Below are 19,092 nucleotides of genomic sequence, written 5' to 3'. Positions count from 1 at the left end.
GTGGTCATTCTGTAGTATATATAATACTGTCTTGGCCTCCTTCAAAGTAGACGCGAGGTTCCATCACACCCGCGCGTGCACGAGTAGGTAGATGTAAATACTGTTTCAAAAAAATATATATATAACTACAACTAATTGATCCGGTCAAATTCTCTTTCTATCTCTCTTTCTCTCCTTAATAAATTCTGTGGCGTGGTTCTGTTATTCACCAGATCATTGTCACAGATAAATTAATTAAATATCTCTCTTCCTTCTCATTTTTTAAATATCTATACGTCAGCTACGGGCGCGTGCAGTATGATACTCTTATATTCTCATTATCATTACGTTATTCTTCTACGTCTAGCATGACACTTCATCCTCTCTCTCTCTCTCTCTCCTTAATTTGGGCTATAAATACCTCCATATCTGCCCATCTCTTCTCATCAACCATCACAAACTAAACACTGCAGAATTAAGCAGATCGATCATGGTCTTCTGCAAGCCTAAATCAGCTCTTTTCTTCGTTTCCATCGGCGCCATAGCCTGGCTCCATGTCTGCCTAGCTCAAGACGCCCCAGAAGATTATCTCAACGCCCACAACGCAGCTCGTGCCGATGTGGGTGTTGGGCCTTTGACATGGGATGATAACGTAGCGGCCTATGCCCAAGCTTATGCCAATGAGAGGGTTGGTGACTGTGCCATGGTGCACTCTGGCGGACCCTACGGGGAGAACCTTGCCACGGGGACGCCTTCCTTGTCGGGGACTGCAGCAGTGGAGCTGTGGGTGGGTGAAAAACAGTACTACGATTACAGCTCCAACTCATGCGCGGGGGGTCAGTGCCTCCACTACACGCAGGTGGTTTGGAGTGACTCTGTGCGTCTTGGGTGTGCCAAAGTTCATTGCAACAGCGGATGGGACTTCGTCATCTGCAGCTATGACCCTCCAGGCAACTATGTAGGGCAACGGCCTTACTAGAGTTCTTCCAACTTGAAACTTGAAATGGCCTACTTAATATATATCACGTAAATAAGCTGGGTTTCACGTCACCCGGTATACCTAGATCTCTAGTAATCGAGTCGTTTGGCTTTCATCAATAAGCATTATTCCATGAAAACTAGCTAATGATGATTATGCTATATATATATATATAATTAATAAATGTCGTACGTTTCTGGCTTGTTATCACTTTCTCTTCAATTTGAAATGCTATTTTTACAGCTTGTTTGAATTTGAAATAGAATTGTAAGGTTTCTTTTTTTTGTTTTTTTTTTTTATAAAACTAAAACAAAAAACAGAGAGACAAGAAAGTTGATGCATCATCCTTCATGGGAGATGCTGTTGGGGAAGACGGGGTCACTGTAACTTAGGAGGAGAAGCTCTTAGGCACGTCTGAAGACACTGTCTTTAGAACGTTATTTGCCCCCACTCAGTTTTACTGAGTTAGCTGTTGGGTTATAGGCAAATTCGTTCCCAGGATACAACAGAGCTTTGGGCGAGAATCTACAACCAGCAAAATTGAAGAGTCTCCAAAGAAACCTTCTGTGAGACTGTAGCAAACCGGACTGAGAGAGAGAGAGAGATAGTGAATTTCGAAATTGTGTGTTTTGGAGTGTGATTCATGCTCCTTAAATAATTTGTGAAGAGGTATGAGGAAAAGGTAGGTGCTGGTTTAGAGAAGGCACATTGAACAGTCACAATTTCAAACATTGTGATTGTTTAAAAAGTTGTTAACAATTGGTGACTGTTAACTTTGAATTTTGCCTCTTGATCACACCCGATCGAATCGTGACCGTTGATCTCATCAACGGTGATCAACGGTCATCAATGCACTAAAACCAGAGCTGCTCATCACGAGCCACGCGAAGTGCGAGCAAAGTGCGCCTCTAAAGCGCCTCATTGCGCCACATACACGTGCGCACACGCGTGTGTGCGCGTTGCGCGGTATCGAATCCCCATACTCTCCTCTACTAATTCTAAGGAGTGTAAAAACAAACCTTGTAATTATCCAATGTGGGACAAGTTCAAAACTGGTTTTCTTTTTTTTTTTTTTGTAAGAGAAAAACTGATTTTTCAACCAAGTGTGCAGGTGCAATTTCTCATGTAATTGACCAATCAAACCCATTGGATTTAATCTCTTATGAGATTAAAATCCAAGATGCTCCCGATGTGGAGTTGCAACGACTGGTATAGGCAGCTGATCTGAACTCCCTACATGCATGCACCAGGCCTTAATTACTCGTGTAGTGTATTAGGTTTAGTTTGGATGGAGTACAAATACAACAATGGGTATTTTGGACATTTTTGTGCTTTTTTTGTTAGAAGATTCTAGCCAAGGGTCTATTTGTAATTGTGCCAAAAAGTTCATGTGAGGTGATTGCATTTAACAAACTTTATAGGGGGGTTCAACAATAATAAAAAATTTTACGGGAGGTTTTAGCAATTTACCCTTTTATTTATTTATATTAAAAAAAAACCTTAAAGTACATCTTAGTTCTCAATAGCCAATGCTGGGCCACATTAGCCACCAAGAAGAGATTTCCAACTTGCAAATGGATGAGCAATTTATTCTTTAAACTATTTTCTTGTTTTTTTAACCTATTTTCATTGGTTCAGTTCTTGATCATTAAGATAGGAGATGGTTTTCTCTTTTTTATTCCTACCATATGGTGGGTTAATTTCACATTTCAGTTGCCTTAAAGCCCATATCGTTGGATGACAAGATATTTGCAAGAGCGAGTGATATTTTTTATAACAATTTATCGTAAGGTTTTCATTGGTTGAAGGAGTTGAAATTCGATTATCATATAGAAATTAATTCTTGCAAAGGTAACAAGAATTCAAATAAAATTCTGACAAAGGTAACTGATAATAGTTATTAATTTTCTTAATTTTATTAATGAACCATAATAAATTTGATAAATAAGAATACTTTTTATAGATGTAGAAATATAAAAAAATTGCAAAAAAAAAATGAAAATATAATATATACTATCATCATCACAAAATTTGTCACATGCAAAGCACGTAAACAAATACTGGTATCCACAAAAGTGAGAGATGAACATAGTTACTAATCGATTCAAAAGGAAGAAGAAGATGGTTTTATAGAAACTTTTTTAAGGTCAAATAAAAATTGTATTAAAAGAAAAAGAAGGTTATAAGTTGTGTTAGCTGACAGGCTCAAACAGAACATCATTTAAATCCTATACTATCTTAGCCCAAAGAGTGAAGCCAAAGAAATCTCAGTTTGCAATCTTCAAAGCGTGAAACCAAAAGACAAATGCTTTGCCTATGATCTTACCAAGGCCTTGTTCAGCAACCCTTATATCTGAATGCTGAAGACCACGTAAGGTCTTTAATAGGCATTAGAACATTTGGTTCAATATTTTGTTAATTATAAGTCTTAAACGTACATTAATCTTTTCACATGACAAATTCTAGATACTCTTCTTCCAAAAACACCCTTCAACACACATTACCCCACTTAGGGAGTGGTTATCAAAAACTGAAAAAACCAAAAAAAAAAAAAAAATTGAACCAAACAAAAGAATTCGATTAACTGAACTGATCAATTTAATATTTTTGAAAAACTGGAGGTATATATTGATTTTGGTATCATTGTTATTTTTACCTAGAAGTTTTGTGTTGATCAATATAAATTGGCATACAATAATTATTTGAGGCTATTTATAGTTAAAATAAACATCTATACCCAAGGATATTTGCCTTGGTTTTGGTGATGGTCATAAAAAATGAAATTTGATTCTATAATGTTAGTTCATCTTATTCCATAGGTGCATAGCATGTGCCCTCACACTAGTACCTTAAAATGAATATATTCGTGAGAAGCTATTTCTAGAAACATCAAATTGGTGTTTTTTGCTCTACAAGTGATGGAGTCTAACATTTAAGTTGAATTAAATAACTCTTACATGTGATGTGATAATACATATCTCTCACCAATTTGTATTGATCAATCCAAAAGGTTTTGAGTAGAAACACCAGTGATATTGAACACGACCTGAATCATTGAAAAAGTCTATCTCTTTTAATAGGAGTGGTTTAACAAGGGTGTAGGTTTCTTACTCTTAAAAGATTAAACAACAAGCCCCTTCTCTATTTTTTTTTTCACATTTTTATCAAAATTTGTATTTCAATAGATTCACCTCCATTGGAGCTAAGGTAGAGAAGAAACATAGGTAAGACATGGAATGATAGGAAGAAAATTTATGGAAACAAGATACATAATATCTTACCTTAATACCTAATAGGCGTGATTGTCAATCAACTGACTACTTTGGACCCATCAACATGTGCAATGCTATATATAAAACAGTTGTTAGAATTCTGGTAAGGAAGCTTAAGCTTTTATTGAGCAAGATTATTTTTACATTCAAAGTCCTTTCATCTTCTCAACTTCTTCTTAAAAGTAATATATATATATATATATATATATATATATATATATATTCCCAATACATGTTTCTAAACATTCGATAAAGAAAACAAAATTAAGGCTTTCCTCCAACCATTGTCTTGGTGCTTGGCAAGATACCTTTTCTCTCACTTTTCCTCTTTATTTTAGATGGTGTAAGTGAGCAGAAGAGAGTAGTGAGAGGACCAAAATAATGGGCTTATATAGCCATCTACCATCAAAACAGCTTTAGAAAGAAGAGATTGAAACTTAATTTTGCATTACTGCCATTACCTGCCATCATTTGCCCCACAATTATGTAACGTTTTCACGTTACATGTTGCACTACAATAATGTTATTAATTGGTGCAAATGTAACATAAAAACGTTACATTCTCCCACTTGGTGCAAATGTTAACTAATAACCTTCATGAGAAAACAAAATACACGAATCATAGTGATAGGTCCTCTAGGTGCGAGTAATATCAACTATGTATTACAATGTATTTTACTTCCCAAGTTCTTCATGTGGTAACAACACTTAATGAATAAACCTTATGTTTATTCTAGGTCTAGAATAAAGTATATTTTCTCAAATAATTTAAAGTGCACACAAATATGAGAAAACATCTAAACATATATAAGAGTTTCATCAATAATCTGAATGTATATATACAATTACAAAGTAGAAACAAGTCCCATTCTTTCTACATAATCCTTGAATTTCAATGGTGGCATGCCCTTAGTCAAAGGATTGGCAATCATCAACTCACTGATGATATGCCCAATGACCACTTTCTTTTCTTTAACATGTTCTCTAATGGCTAAGTGCTTAATGTCAATATGTTTGCTTCGACTCCCACTCTTATTATTCTTAGCCAAATAAATAGCAGTTGAGTTGTTGCAGAAAATCCTTAAAGGCCTAGAAATAGAATTCACCACTTTAAGCCCAGAAATGAAACTCTTAAGCCATACACCATGCGGAGTAGCATCAAAACAAGAGACGAACTCGGTTTCCATTGTAGAAGTGGCAGTCAAAGTTTGCTTAACACTTCTCCATGAGACAGCTCCATCGGCCATAATAAAAATATACCTAGATGTTGATTTACGAGAATCAACACAACCAGCAAAGTCTGCATCAGAATAGCCAACCACATCCAAGTTGTCTGTCTGTCTATACATGATCATGTAGTTTTTAGTTCCTTGGAGATACCTCATGACTTTCTTTGCAGCTCTCCAGTGATTTATACTTGGATTACTTTGATATCGCCCTAATATCCCAACTACATATGCAATGTCAGGTCTTGTACAGACTTGAGTATACATAAGGCTCCCAACTGTAGAAGCATATGGAATATTTTTCATGGATTCTCTCTCAAAGTCATTCTTTGGGCATTGATTCAAACTCAACTTATCGCCCTTGACTATAGAAGCAACACTTGGTGTACAATCCTTCATCTGAAATTTCTCCAAAACCTTGTTGATATAGGTTTCCTGTGATAGACCTAGAACACCACGAGATCTATCTCTATGGATCTTGATGCCAATGACATAAGATGCCTCACCCAAATCTTTCATATCAAAGTTTTTAGAGAGGAATTGTTTCACCTCATGCAACATACCCTTGTCATTAGTTGCAAGCAAAATTTCATCCACATATAAAACGAGAAAACAAATTTTACTCCCACTGACCTTCTGGTATATACATTGATCCATGGGGTTTTCAACAAAACCAAATGAGGAAATTACTTCATGGAATTTGAAATACCATTGAAGGGAAGCTTGTTTTAAACCGTATATGGATTTCTTAAGCTTACAAACCAAATGCTCACCATCACTAGAAGAGAAACCTTCAGGTTGTTTCATGTAAACCTCCTCTTCTAGATCACCATTAAGAAATGTTGTTTTCACATCCATTTGATGCAACTCAATGTCGAAATGTGCAACTAATGCCAAAATTATATGAAGAGAATCATTCTTAGATACAGGAGAGAAGGTCTCCGTGTAATCGATTCCCTCTTTCTGAGTGAACCCCTTAGCAACGAGTCTTGCTTTGCATCTCTCAATGTTCCCTAATGAATCTCTCTTGGTCTTAAAGACCCATTTACAACCAATGGCCTTCGCTCCATTAAGTAACTCCACAAGATTCCAGACTCCATTGCTTTTCATGGAATTCATTTCTTCCTTCATAGCATCATCCCACGAATCAGACTCTTTGCAACTCATGGCTTGTGAAAACGTTTCAGGATCATTTTCGGCTCCAATGTCAGATTCTTGTAGATACACTATATAATCACTAGGAACTGTTGATTTCCTTTCACGAGTAGATCATCTTAATGTTTGACCATCTTCTCTTTAAGAAGCTCATGGTTCAACTATTTGTTCAGGAACTTGAGGTAATTCCTAAACTGGTTGATCCATTGGAAGATTCTCAGCAACTTGTGGAACTTCAGCGATTGGTTCTTCAACATTTATTTGAACTTGAAGAGTGTTATGAACTATTACCAATCTATCTGAAAACGTGGAAAGTTGAGTTTCTGTATGATCATGATCATGAATTAAGTCCCTGAACCGATCCCTCCCACTAATCGTGTCATTTTCAAGAAACTTGGTGTTTCTTGATTCCACAATCCTAGTAGAGTGAGATGGACAGTAAAATCTATAACCCTTAGACGTTTTAGCATAGCCAATGGAAAAACCACTAATCGTCCTTGGGTCCAGCTTTTTCTCTTGTGGGTTATATATTCTTACCTCAGACGGACATCCCCAAACACGCATATGTCGCAAACTTAGTTTCCAACATTTTCGTACTTCAAAAGGTGTTTTTGGGATAGCCTTGGTTGGAACACGGTTCAATATATACGCAACCGTCTTTAGTGCTTCAGTCCACAAAAATTTAGGAAGATTGGAGTTACTAAGCATACTCCTCACCATGTCTATCAGTGTTCGGCTCCTTCTCTCTGCAACACCATTCTGGTCCGGAGATCTAGGCATAGTGTGTTGGGCAACAATCCCATGTTCTTGAAGAAACTTGGCAAATGATCAGGTGCTTGTCCACTCTCAGTGTACTTACCATAATATTCACCACCTCTATCAGATCTCACTATTTGTATTTTCTTCCTGGGTTGGTTTTCTACTTCTACCTTAAAGATTTTGAAGGCATCCAATGCTTTATGCTTGTTATGAAGCAAATACACATACATGTATTGTGAGTAATCGTCGATAAAGGTGATGAAATATTTCTGATCAGGCATATCCATGTCTAGATAGCATATGCTAGTATGTATGATTTCTAATATGTTTGAACTCCTTTTGGCACTCTTCTTAGACTTGTTTGTCTACTTACCCTTGATGCAGTCCACACAAGTCTCGAAATCAGCATAATCAAGAGTACTAAGTACTTCATCATTTACTAATCTCTTAATTCTATTTATAGAGATGTGACCTAATCTTCGGTGCCATAACATAGAAGAGTCCTCATTAATATTACACCTCTTAGTGCTAGTATGAGCATGCATTGAACTACTAGTAGCATCATTTTGTAAGTAAATACGATAAAGACCGTAAGATAAAATACCATTTCCAACACAACTTGATTTATAAAAGAAAATAAAAGAATTGTCTTTAAAAGTAAAGGAAAAACCAAACGGCATAAGTCTCGAAATAGAAATCAAGTTTCATGAGAAACTTGTTACATAAAAGGTCATTTCTAAAACTAAAACAAAACCACTACGTAAAGTTAGGGTGCATGTTAATATGGATTATAGAACCAAAATCAATCCACCATGTGTTAATATTAATATTAACCATATTAGATTCATAACAAACAAATGAAGATAGACTACCTTTCTTCTAAAGCCACTTCTTGAACTTGACACAGTGTTTCTTTATGTGTCCATTCTTTTTGCAGAAGAAACACTTATTCTCCTTCTTAATATTAGCTTGGGGTAGTATTTTACCTTTCCCCTTCTGATTAGCCTTAGAAGTGGTGGCCTGAGATTTGTCAATTTTGTTCTTCCCGTTGATCGTGTCCAGCATTGCACTTTCACCCAATTCCATCACAAGCCTCTCCTCTTCTTGAACACACATGGTCATTAATTCATTAATGGACCATTTATGCTTATGTGTGTTATAAGAGATATTAAAAGGCCCGTACTGTTGTGGAAGGGTGTTCAAAATGAAGTGCACCAGGAAGGACTCTGATAAATCTACCTCAAGTTTTTTCAGTCGAGATGCTATGTCCCGCATTTGCATAATGTGCTCACGTACACCCTTAACAGTTGTAAGACGGAGAGAAGAGAATTTCATGATTAGGGTGCTTGCCAAGGCCTTCTCTGAAGTGACAAATTGATCATCAATGGCTTTCAGCAAGTCACAGACTTTGTCATACTATTTGACAGAACCGCGAATACTAGTAATAATTTTTGTCTTGATGAATACTACGCTAAGCCGATTGGATCTCTCCCATCGCTCATATAGCACAATTTCAGTAGGAGTACTTTGTTCAGTTACAGCTGGTGGTTCATCTTTCCTTATAGCATAGTCCATGTCCATCCACCCCAAATGAAGGGGGATTCCTTCATTCCATATCTTATAGTTGCCACCCCGAAGTTCAGGAGTGTCAAAGCGCATATCAAAGTAAGTAGTAGGTTGAGATATTGTAAAAGGTCCAAATGTTTATGTCAAAATTTGAGGCTTTCAAAACTTAATTGCATGTGTTGCCAACGTAAAATATGCACAAAATTGATGAACCTACAATTTATCTATATTTTATGAGGTTTTTGCATGAAATTTTATGCTGGTTTTATAAATCTTTGCCTTAATTTAGCTTGATTGCAAGAAAGATTTCAGGGGGAGCCAAATCAACAAAAAGAAGGCAAAAGCAAGAAAAGAAAACCCAAAAATTTATCAAGTTCAGTTCGGCCCAGCCATGAGAGCAAGAGAATTTCATTCGGCCCAAGAAGAGCAAGTGAAACTCTTTGGAAAATCCAAGGGAAGAAGCCTAGCAAGAAGGAAATTTCGGCCCAACCCATTTTTAGCCCAAATAACAGCCTAGAGTGTAGCCCACTTGAGCTCAAAAGCAAGCTAAGTTGTAGCCCAAATAGCAGCCCAAAGGGAGTTAGGGGCGGCAACTTCTAGGAGTTTCTTGAAGAGAAGGAGGGAGCACTCTAGAAGGTTCATGAGGGGTGTAATACACCCCATTCTAGAGGCTTCCAGAAAGGGCAAGAGCCCCCTTGAAAAACTATATAAGGAGGCCTCTAGGAGGGGAGAAAGTTGTTCAATTGCTTGAGAGGAAGGCTCTCCCACTCTTAGAGGTTCGTCCACCTTGAGAGAAGAGAAGAGAAGAAGGATAGGCGCAAGGAAGAAGAAGAAGAAGGGCTGAAGGAAGTTCAAGACAAGCAAGCTAGAAGAAGAAGGTGAGTTCGAATTGAGGGTTTGTGATTCAAAGATCTTTTGTAATAAATCATTTGTAGTTTCATTCTCTTTTGATTTGAATTCAGTTTCTTAGTTATATGTTCTTTCTTCTTTCTCCTTGTTTCCATTCTTCCTTGATGTATTTCAGCTTGTAAAATTTCAGTTCAGCAATCTAATTCTTTTTGATTCATTCAAATGGTCATGCATTGTACTTGAAGTTTCTTGAATAAGGGTGTGATTGTAGATTAATTCGGCCAACTAACCTTCAAAACTCAGATCTGAATTCTCAGATCTGAGATTGCAAGATCTGAATTGCTTGAAAGAGAATTCAGATCTGCAATTTTCAGATTGGGCGAATTAATCTACAGCTTGGAATTCCTAGAGTGCTTGAGAGAGACTCTAGGAATTCAGATCTACTATTCAAGAACTGAATTGAGTGCAAGGTTAGAGATAACTTGCACAATTCAGTTGGTGATCAATTCAGATTTGAATTGATGCCTTAGAAGTGTTTGAAGAAATGCATGCATGGGGATTAGATTCTTGCTAGAGATAGAAGAACCGTCACTCACGCATAGGATGAACATGCACTTGAGAGAGGCTGTTCATGACCTTGGGGTTTCACCAAACCAAGGCTCAATCATGATTCATTCGAATGATCCAAATTGATAGATTGCTGAATTCTGAGATTGACATTTACTGCTTACTCTTCTAACCTGAATTGAAGGCAATTGGACCAATGATTTAGATAGATTTTAATTTAGGATTTCTTAGCTTTCATTAGAGTTTTGATTTATTTGTCGATCAGATAAGAAGTGCTCAGTTTAGTATTGGTAATTGTTTCCTAAATCCTCGTGGGAACGATACTTCACTCACTACTTTATTACTTGAACGGCTAGTGCAGTTGCTAGTGTCACAATGAGCAACACATCAAGTTTTTGGCGCCGTTGCCGGGGAATTAGAGAAACAATATTAGGAAACATTGAGCATTCTTAATCTGATCTCATTCAGCATTGCATTCATAGTTGGGTTAATTTGCTAACTTTTTCATTTCAGCTTGGACTGCAACTGCTGTACTACTGTAGTTATGTTTCTTCTTTCTTAAGTAGATTACTTTCTTTTTTTGGTTTCAGTTTCATTTTAATAAAGGCATATTTGATTTCTATTCAATCTTGGTGTTGTTCCCTTCAAAAAGAAAAAAAAAAGAAAAAATTCACATAAACATGAGTGTTGCAGATCTGAGTTGCATTCGGCACTCAGATCAACAGATTTCAGATCTGCAGCACTCAGCCGAAAAGAATTGCTTGTGTTTCAGATTTTATTATTCTTTTCTTTCATTACAAAAAGAAAAAAAAATATATATATATAATGAAAAAAAAAGGGAGATCTTTTGAACAACCAGAGGAGCAATTGAGAATTCGGATCAGAACTCAGATCTGAATTCTGCTATTGCAGATCTGCAACAGTTCAGATCTGAGTTCCTCTGAACTCAGATCTGAACCGATGCAAGTTTGAGGTGAATTGGGTGCCATCACTACCCCAATCCACCCTATGATACATCCAACCTACCTCAAGGGTGAATGGATAGCAAGGAATGAGAGAAATTCAAATCTGAAATGCAGTTGATATGATGTGAGGACTGAACTGATACAGAGCATACTATGAATTCTGGGTGGACTGAATTCTTGGCTTTACCCACTTGTAACCGAGCTACATTAGCTAAGGAGGTGTATGTTTGGATTGAATAATTGTTATGCCTCAGATATTTAAGAAAAATTAGCACTTCCCAAGTATTTCTATTAGCATTCAGATCTGTAGCAGGGCTGCTATAGTGCAACAGTTAGCAGACCTGATTTCAGATTTCTACAAAAGTTGTATGGACCGAATAGCTTGCAATACCAAACATTGCAGACCCAATTTTCAGGTCTTAGCAAGTGTTTGATATGCATCAGCTATACAGGTTTGAGCTTCAATTGTAGAGTTTAAAATCTTTAACCCAAGCCTAACTCAGGATTGGCTTTAGTTTATTTCAGATCATTTTAAATTATTATTTTTTTCATATCAGATCTGATTTCAGCCCTAAAGCATCATAGAATTGATTCCAACCTTAATGTATGTATATTGTAGTGTATACCAATGAGTGTGTATGAGATATCCAGCTCAGATCTGAATTATTATTTATTAATTTCTCTAGACTAACAATACCAAAGACTTGTAGATCTGAACTCAGATCTAAATTGGGTCTGAATTCAGATGTTGCAATCGATGGATGTAGATAAAGGAACCTTGAATAAGATGATTGGTTTAAATCTGCTTTTCGTATAATCGGCTTCATTTATTCATGATAGGATGTAGGTTTTGTATTCCAATACTTCACTTTACATTTTCAGTGTGATAGGATTAGTTATTTATTTTCTTTTGTGAATATTGGCATTTTTATTGCTTTGACTTTAACAGTTTATGACAAGCAGACCTGAACTGGAAGAGATCCTTTACGACCCGGAGATTGAACGGACTCTCTGTGTCCGTTTGAGAGCTGCTAAGCAAGTCAGACAAGAAGCACAAGAAATGGCTGAACAAAGAACTATGATGAATTATGCCAAGCCCACCCTCACCGGGACTGTCTCCAGCATTATCAGGCCAACTATTGCTGCCAATAACTTCGAAATTAAACCGGCCATAATCCAAATGATACAAAATACGGTTCAGTTTTGTGGTATGGCCCATGAGGATCCGAATGCCCATATTGCTAACTTCTTGGAAATCTGTGACACCTTCAAACACAATGGGGTAAGTGATGATGCCATCCGGCTGAGGTTATTCCCATTTTCTTTGAAGGATAAAGCCAAAGCTTGGTTGAACTCATTACCGGTAGGATCTATAGCCACATGGGACGAAATGGCCAGCCGTTTTCTCTCTAAATATTTTCCCCCTTCTAAAACTGCTAAAATGAGGAATGACATCACTACTTTTTTCCAGCAAGAGGGGGAATCTTTATATGAGTCATGGGAACGATACAAGGAGCTGTTAAGGAGAGTTCCTCACCATGGCCTCCCCATTTGGCTGCAAGTGCAGACTTTCTTCATGAATGATTTTTCAGTTTTTGGCTCTTCGTTTGATGCATGTTTGAATAATCTGGAACAGGTGCTTACTAGATGTAAATAAACACATCTTGTGTTAAATTGGGAGAAATGTCATTTTATGGTGCAAGAAGGCATAGTGCTTGGACACAAGATCTCTCAAAGAGGTATAGAAGTCGACAAGGCCAAGGTGGAGGCAATTGAAAAATTGCCAACCCCAACATCTGTTCGTTCTTTGAGAAGTTTCTTAGGACATGTCGGATTCTATAGAATGTTTATTAAAGATTTCTCAAAAATTTCCAAGCCATTATCTACCTTGCTTCAGAAAGAAGTGTCTTTTGAATTTTCAACTGAATGTCTTCATGCTTTCAACATCTTGAAAGACAAATTGATCCATGCACCTATCATGGTAGCACCAGATTGGACCCTCCCATTTGAATTGATGTGTGATGCGAGTGATTTTGCTATAGGAGCTGTTTTAGGACAAAGAATGAACAAACATTTTCAGCCAATTTACTATGCTAGCAGAACCTTGACTGGACCTCAACTCAATTACACCACCACAGAAAAGGACCTGTTAGCAGTAAAAAAATGATTCCCAATGATATTTTGCACAAAAAAAAAATTCAAAATCAAAGAACCCATATTCAAAATATATAACAATTTTGTTTACATGTGAGCCAATCTAATATGACAAGACAGAGGCAAAAGCAATGCTCTGATACCTACTATGCTCCTATATTCAGTAGCATCTATTAATGACTCACCACAAAATTAAGATAACTTAATTGAAGCATCCATGCTTGGTTCGTTTAAGTTAAGCGATAAAGTTAACTTCCACCCATAGAAAATAATGAATCTCACTTGGATCCTTTAGAGAAAAAGTGGCAGAAAGTGACTAATGGGAGTAATTATGGAAGTGGCTAATGACCCTGTGATGAGAATATTGTCTACACAAATCATATATATTTAAAAATAGAGACCCTTGGTGCAAAATGAAGAGAAAAGGACCTGTTGCACAACTGTGGAATCTCATGGCAATGAGAGTAGCGCAAAATATATTCACAACCTGAGGCTGCATGAAGTCATCAATATTCGATGGAATCAATGAACGATTTGAACCTTGTGTATTTATAAATGAAGAAATACAGTTTTGATACAACAATAGATGGAGAGAGTAAGATAATATTGAACTCTATTAATAGAGTTTATCATAGATTTAAACTCTATCTGATAGGGTCTATCTAGTTAGATCTAGTTAGTTGAGTTATATCTCAATCTGGATAGAGTTACATCTGTAGAAGGAGATCTATCTGATGATTTGGCAACTCCTGATGACATAGCAATAGGGTTACCCTCAATACGCCCCCTCAAGCGAATGGGCATTGGAAGCACATGCAACTTGTCCATAATAGAAGAAAAATGAGGGGAAGCCAATGGTTTTGTGAAAATGTCAGCGAGCTAATGCAAGGATTAAACATTATGGAGTTGAAGAGTTTTCTTGAGAATATGATCCCGTAGGAAGTGAGAGTCGACTTCGATATGACGAGTCCGAGCATGGAAGATCAGATGAGCTGCAAGGTAACAAGCTCCGACATTATCACAATAAAGTGATGGAGCATATGGAAGTCGAACTCCAAGATCCTATAAGAGAGACTACAACCAAACTAATTTGGTGGCAGTATTGGCAAGGGACTGAAACTCTGCTTCTGTACTAGATCTAGCAACAGTTTGTTGCTTCTTAGCACTCCAACTTACTAGATGAGAACCATGATAGACACAATACCCGCTAGTGGACCAGCAGTCATCAAGGCATTTTGCCCAATCAGCATCAGAAAAAGCCAAGAGTCTGGAAGAGGACTAAGAGGAGAAGAACAAAGCATAATCTAGGGTATATTTGAGGTATCGAAGAATACGTTTTACTACTATCCAATGTTCACCAGTGGAATTATGTAAAAACTGACAGGCCTTATTGACTGCAAAACTGATGTCAGGCCTAGTAAGACTAAGATACTGCGGTCTGCCCACAATCCTCTTGTATTGAGAAGGGTCAGAGAGAGGAGACCCATGAAGTCTAGAGAGTTTAGTAATTGCCGCCATAGGAGTAGAGAGAGGTTTAGAACCATCCAGCCCAACACGATGAAGAAGATCAATAAGATACCAGCGTTGGTAGAGAAAATGTCCGGTGTGATCCCTGTGTGCTTCAATACTGACAAGCATGACAAATTGAAATATCAAATGAACCATGATAAGGAAGACTGAACTGAGACAACACTTGTCAATCTACTTTAACTGAAGCATGCCCAAGTCGATGATGCCAAACTCGAACTGATGCTTTCTCACCAATAAATGCAATACTGCTGGAAGACGAAGGAATGGATGTTGAAGTGGGAAAATGATAAAGTCCACCTTTACTGGGCCTGCAAAGTAGAACTTTCCCCATATGATTCTTCAAGAGAAAATATGAAGGAAGACATTAAAAGACAACATTGTTATCTTTGGTAAATTTGCGGACAGAAAGTAGGTTCTTTAGAATAGAGGGAACATGATAAATATCCTTAAGATAAAATTTATTTTTATCATGAGAAACTACAGAAGAACCAATATTATTAATTTCCAAACCTGCGCCATTACCAACTTTTACCTAGTTAGACCCTCCATAGTCTGATCGAATTTGCAGATTGTCTAGATCGGACGTGATGTGGTGTGTAGCTCCAGAGTTCGGATACCAAGCCGGATCAAACTATGATGAAGAACCGATGTGAAAAGTAGCAGCTGGATTTGGTGTGGTATTCTGAGTAGGTTGTCGATTTGGACCAAGATAGGAGATATCAAGCTTGCGTCTACACTTCCAAACACCATGGCCAGGGATGTTGCCCAACTGACAGTTAATATTGCTACGTCCATGACCTCTTCCGGAACCATCATTCTGGTTCCCACGGCCGCCTCTGCCTCTGTCGTGCTGTGAACTATTGCGCAACTGTTGAGAGTGTTGTGAGTTACTTTTATTGTTTGAAGCAAAATTGGCAGAAGCGCCATCATCAGACTTAGTAAAATGATTTTCTTTGAGCCAAGACTCATTATTGAGTAATTGGCCAACAACATCAACAATTCTCAGTCTATCAAAATTAGGTCTATTAGCAATAGTAGTAATAATGGACTCATATTCAGATCCAAGTCCACTCAAAATACACATAACAAGATCTTGTCGAGAGACAGGTTCAGAAATAGCAGAGAAAGGTTGTCAGCAGTACCTTTGGCCTTCTGTATATATTCAAAAATAGAAAAAGTACCTTTATTGATACTCTGGAGTTGTCTCTTTAATTGCAAGACTCTGGAACATGAGTGGGAAGCAAAGGACTCCTCCAACGCACTCCACACTTCAGAGGACAAGGACATACCTATGACCTGAGCTAGGACACCCTTAGTAAGTGAAGAAATGATCCAACTGAGTACTAGTTGATCTAGTTGATACTAGTGTTCGAATGCTAGGTCGATAATCTTCCTTGATGGATCCTCAAGACCATCAATTTCTTCAAGAGGAGCAGGAGTCTTCCCTTCTACGATACCCATGATTTTGTGAGTATGAAGAACGGGAAGAAGCTATGCTCGCCATAGCAGGTAGTTGTCGCTATTCAAGTTGATAGGAGATAGTGAGAGACATTTGGAATTGAACCTAGCGTGCCTGTTGCAGATGGTAGTGTCAACAACCCTAGGTTTTTGATCTCTCCTCCTATCGAGCTATTGAAAGAAGCCATGAGAACTAGCTCTGATACCAAGTTAAAGAAATAAAACAGAAAATAGAAAGATCAAATAAATGGAGAATGGTTCGATGGAATCAATGAACTATTCGAACCCTATGTATTTACAGATGAAGAAGTACAGTTTGGGTACAACAATAGTTGGAGAGAGTCAGATAATATTGAACTCTATCATATAGAGTTTATCAGGTAGAGTTTATCATAGATTTAAACTTTATCTGAGAGGGTCTATCTAGTTAGTTGAGTTATATCTCAATTTGGATAGAATTACATCTGTAGAAGGAGATCTATCTGTAGATGGAGATCTATCTGATGACATGGCAGCTCCTGATGACATAGCAGTAGGATTATCTTCAATATGGAGTGTGGTAGGCAAACTTGATGGTGTTGTATGGTCTCAATAGAGAGTAACATGCACACCCAAAATCATAGAGAATAACATAATCTAGGACATCATCCCAAAAAGAGAATGGGATAGGTGAGGAAGCCAATTTGACCGAAAGGATTTAATCTTAGTAGAGAATAAGACTTTAACATGGCATTTGATAGGTGTTATAGACTTACAAACCACAACACTCATTACTATAAGCAAGACCATACTTGAATAATACTTGCTGCACCACATGTAACACAGCATGACCAAGATACAAGTGCAAGCCCAAAATGGAAGTACATTCACCAATATATGTTGAAGGAGAAGACTTTGTTACTACTTCTTCCGAAGGGATATGATATAGACCATCTCTATTGGCTCCTCGAATTAATGTTCTCCCCTTATTATCCTTTGCAACAAAATAATCCCAATTATGAGATTCAAAAAATGCAAGTCATAATCCCTTGTAAACTTAATAACAGATAGAAAACAACAACAAAAAAAAAAAAGAAAACAATAGGAAGAGGAGGGAGGAGGTGGAGCTCAAAACAAGGTATACAATAGAAAAAGAAGACACTCTAACAAACCTTAGAATCCAGAAGAAGAGAAGCAAGGGGAAGAGGGAGAAGTTCCAAAGATAGAGGATAGGAATAGATAGAGAGAAAGAATAGAACAAATACCAAAGGACCAAGAAGTCATGGAAATAGTACAAAATAGGAAGGTAAATATTAATAAATTAGTGGAGAGGGAGGTTGAGATAGCAAAGTTTGCTGGTTTAGTTTTTTGGGGTGGGGAAGGCTTTGCGAAAATATCATTTGAGAAGTTTGAAAAAAATAAAAGAGAAGAGAGAAAGAATAAGGAAGAAAATCTAGCAAAAAAAACAAGGGGTGGGACGAGGAAGGGGGAGAAGAGGAGGGACTGGACAAGATCGAGTGGACATTGGGAGTTGGGGAGAAGGTAGGGGAGGGGGAGGAAGATGAGGATACTTAGCTAGAACCAAGGTTCAAAGTATCGGAAATGCTATGCGTATCGGAAAGGCAAATTTGAGAGACATATCGGAATACGCCTTGGATACGCATGGATACAGATGAAAAATTAAGATACACATGGAAACACATGAAAATGCTATAAATACTCTAATAAATCATAAATAAACATCAATATCACTAAATATAAGACATAAATGAGCTATTTATGCATAAAAATAACACATTTAAGTGGGTTTAATGAAAAACATATTATAATCAATAAACGGGAAGTTGGGAATAGAAACATACTATCTAATTATGGACATAATAGATCAAGTAATTCTTTTGCATGTTTTATTCTAATTTTCTAAAAGCTAAATAATTAATTATTTTTATTCAAATAATTATTTTGCATGTTTTATTACAAAAATTAAATTAAAATTAAGAAAAGTAAATATGTAACAAAAAATTGAATGGATTTATGGACATAATAGATGAAATAATTTTTTTTGCATATTTTTTTTCTAAAAATTAAAAGAAAATTATCAATGTTTTAAATCATAGAGGCATTCCACTACCTAGAGGCGTGAAGCATAGTTCAAAATTTAAGAGGCATAAGGTTCCTTAAGAGGAGGAAGGAGGAAGGAGGAAGGGGGATTTCATTTTTTTCTTCATCTTTAATAAAAAACTTCTATATTAAGAAAATAAAAATGTATAATAGTTGTTAAAAGGGGTGTTTTGTTGAAGCCCCCCAGCCGAAGGGGTAGGGGGCAAACCACTTTTTTTCCCCTTATCTTTTCTAACATTGGCGGAAAATGTAAAAGAAATTTGAAAAAACATATTTAGTTTCACTCATTTTTTCACAACCTTGAAAAACTTGTTGAATCTTGCAAATTTATAGATGTTTTGGCAAATTTTTACGAGATTTGAGTCTTTAAAAAGGTTAAGAAAAGCTTTTTGAAGGGTTTGGGAAAGAAAGAGGGTTTCTGAATTTGAGTCTTTAGAAACCCTCTTTGAAAGGGAGTTTTATTTGCATTTCCGCCACAGTAAAATTGTATTGTATTGGTAGCGTATCGGTCGATACAGTGCCGAAACGCACCA

At 37.0% G+C, this 19,092-nt stretch overlaps 1 protein-coding gene and 1 non-coding gene across 2 annotated transcripts; one reads left to right on the top strand and one right to left on the bottom strand.

Annotated features, from left to right (window-relative positions):
• The first annotated feature begins 430 nt into the window (after positions 1 to 430).
• LOC148852950 (basic form of pathogenesis-related protein 1-like) lies at positions 431 to 1,173 on the top strand. The gene has a single exon (XM_088946623.1). The coding sequence runs from the start codon at positions 470 to 472 to the stop codon at positions 956 to 958; it is 489 nt and encodes a 162-aa protein (XP_088802749.1). The 5' UTR covers positions 431 to 469; the 3' UTR covers positions 959 to 1,173.
• An 11,582-nt stretch (positions 1,174 to 12,755) lies between these two features.
• On the bottom strand, positions 12,756 to 12,862 carry LOC148852949 (small nucleolar RNA R71). The gene has a single exon (XR_016100050.1). It is a non-coding gene; the product is annotated as a small nucleolar RNA R71 (small nucleolar RNA).
• Between the last annotated feature and the right edge of the window lie 6,230 nt (positions 12,863 to 19,092).

This window comes from Nelumbo lutea, chromosome 5, assembly GCF_056320005.1.
Source record: "Nelumbo lutea isolate HS-2025 chromosome 5, American lotus-T2T, whole genome shotgun sequence".
NCBI classification, from domain to species: Eukaryota; Viridiplantae; Streptophyta; class Magnoliopsida; order Proteales; family Nelumbonaceae; genus Nelumbo; species Nelumbo lutea.
The sequence above is the reverse complement of the archived record's forward strand: the minus strand, read 5'-3'. Positions and strand labels throughout refer to the sequence as shown.

Coding starts and splice junctions, on each gene's coding strand:
- LOC148852950 (XM_088946623.1), top strand. CDS start 470: ATGGTCTTCTGCAAGCCTAAATCAGCTCTTTTCTTCGTTTCCATCGGC.